At 50.8% G+C, this 855-nt stretch overlaps 1 protein-coding gene across 1 annotated transcript; it reads left to right on the forward strand.

The window, feature by feature from the left end:
• Nucleotides 1–6: 6 nt before the first annotated feature.
• On the forward strand, nucleotides 7–852 carry LOC103399340 (creatine kinase, testis isozyme; the record flags this gene model as incomplete). Its single annotated transcript, XM_008338035.1, has 1 exon — nucleotides 7–852. A coding segment is annotated over exon 1 (816 nt), but the record flags the coding sequence as incomplete, so codon positions are not given.
• Between the last annotated feature and the right edge of the window lie 3 nt (nucleotides 853–855).

Consider the following 855-nt stretch of genomic DNA (forward strand, 5'->3'; position numbering starts at 1 on the left):
GAAGAGTTCCCAGATCTCAGTACGCACAACAACCACATGGCCAAAGTGCTAACACCGGACATGTACAAAATGCTGAGAGAGAGGGCTACACCCAATGGATACACCATAGACAACGTTATCCAGACAGGAGTGGACAATCCAGGTCATCCTTTCATCATGACTGTGGGCTGCGTTGCTGGAGATGAGGAGACATACGAAGTCTTCAAAGAGCTGATGGATCCAGTGATTGAGGACAGACATGGAGGATATAAGCCAACGGACAAACACAAGACTGACCTCAACCCAGATAATCTGGTAGGTGGTGATGATCTTGACCCTAACTATGTCCTGAGCTCACGTGTCCGAACAGGACGCAGCATCCGTGGCTTCTGCCTGCCGCCACACTGCAGCCGGGGTGAGAGGCGTGCTGTGGAGAAACTCTCTATGCAAGCTCTGGACTCCCTGAGTGGAGATCTGAAGGGGAAATACTTCGCCCTGAAGAACATGACAGATTTTGAACAGCAGCAGCTCATTGATGACCACTTCCTGTTTGACAAACCCGTGTCTCCCCTGCTGCTGTCTGCAGGAATGGCCCGTGATTGGCCTGATGGCAGAGGCATCTGGCACAATGACAACAAGACGTTCCTGGTGTGGGTGAATGAAGAAGACCACCTGCGTGTCATTTCAATGCAGAAAGGAGGCAAAATGAAGGAAGTGTTCGAACGCTTCTGCACTGGACTCACCAACATCGAGAATCTGTTCAAGGAAAAAGGTAATTCGTTCATGTGGAATGAGCATCTGGGCTACGTTCTGACCTGTCCATCCAATCTGGGAACAGGTCTGCGAGCAGGTGTGCATGTGAAGCTGCCCAACATG

Source organism: Cynoglossus semilaevis, unplaced genomic scaffold, assembly GCF_000523025.1.
Source record: "Cynoglossus semilaevis isolate Cse_v1.0 unplaced genomic scaffold, Cse_v1.0 C19065598, whole genome shotgun sequence".
NCBI lineage: Eukaryota > Metazoa > Chordata > Actinopteri > Pleuronectiformes > Cynoglossidae > Cynoglossus > Cynoglossus semilaevis.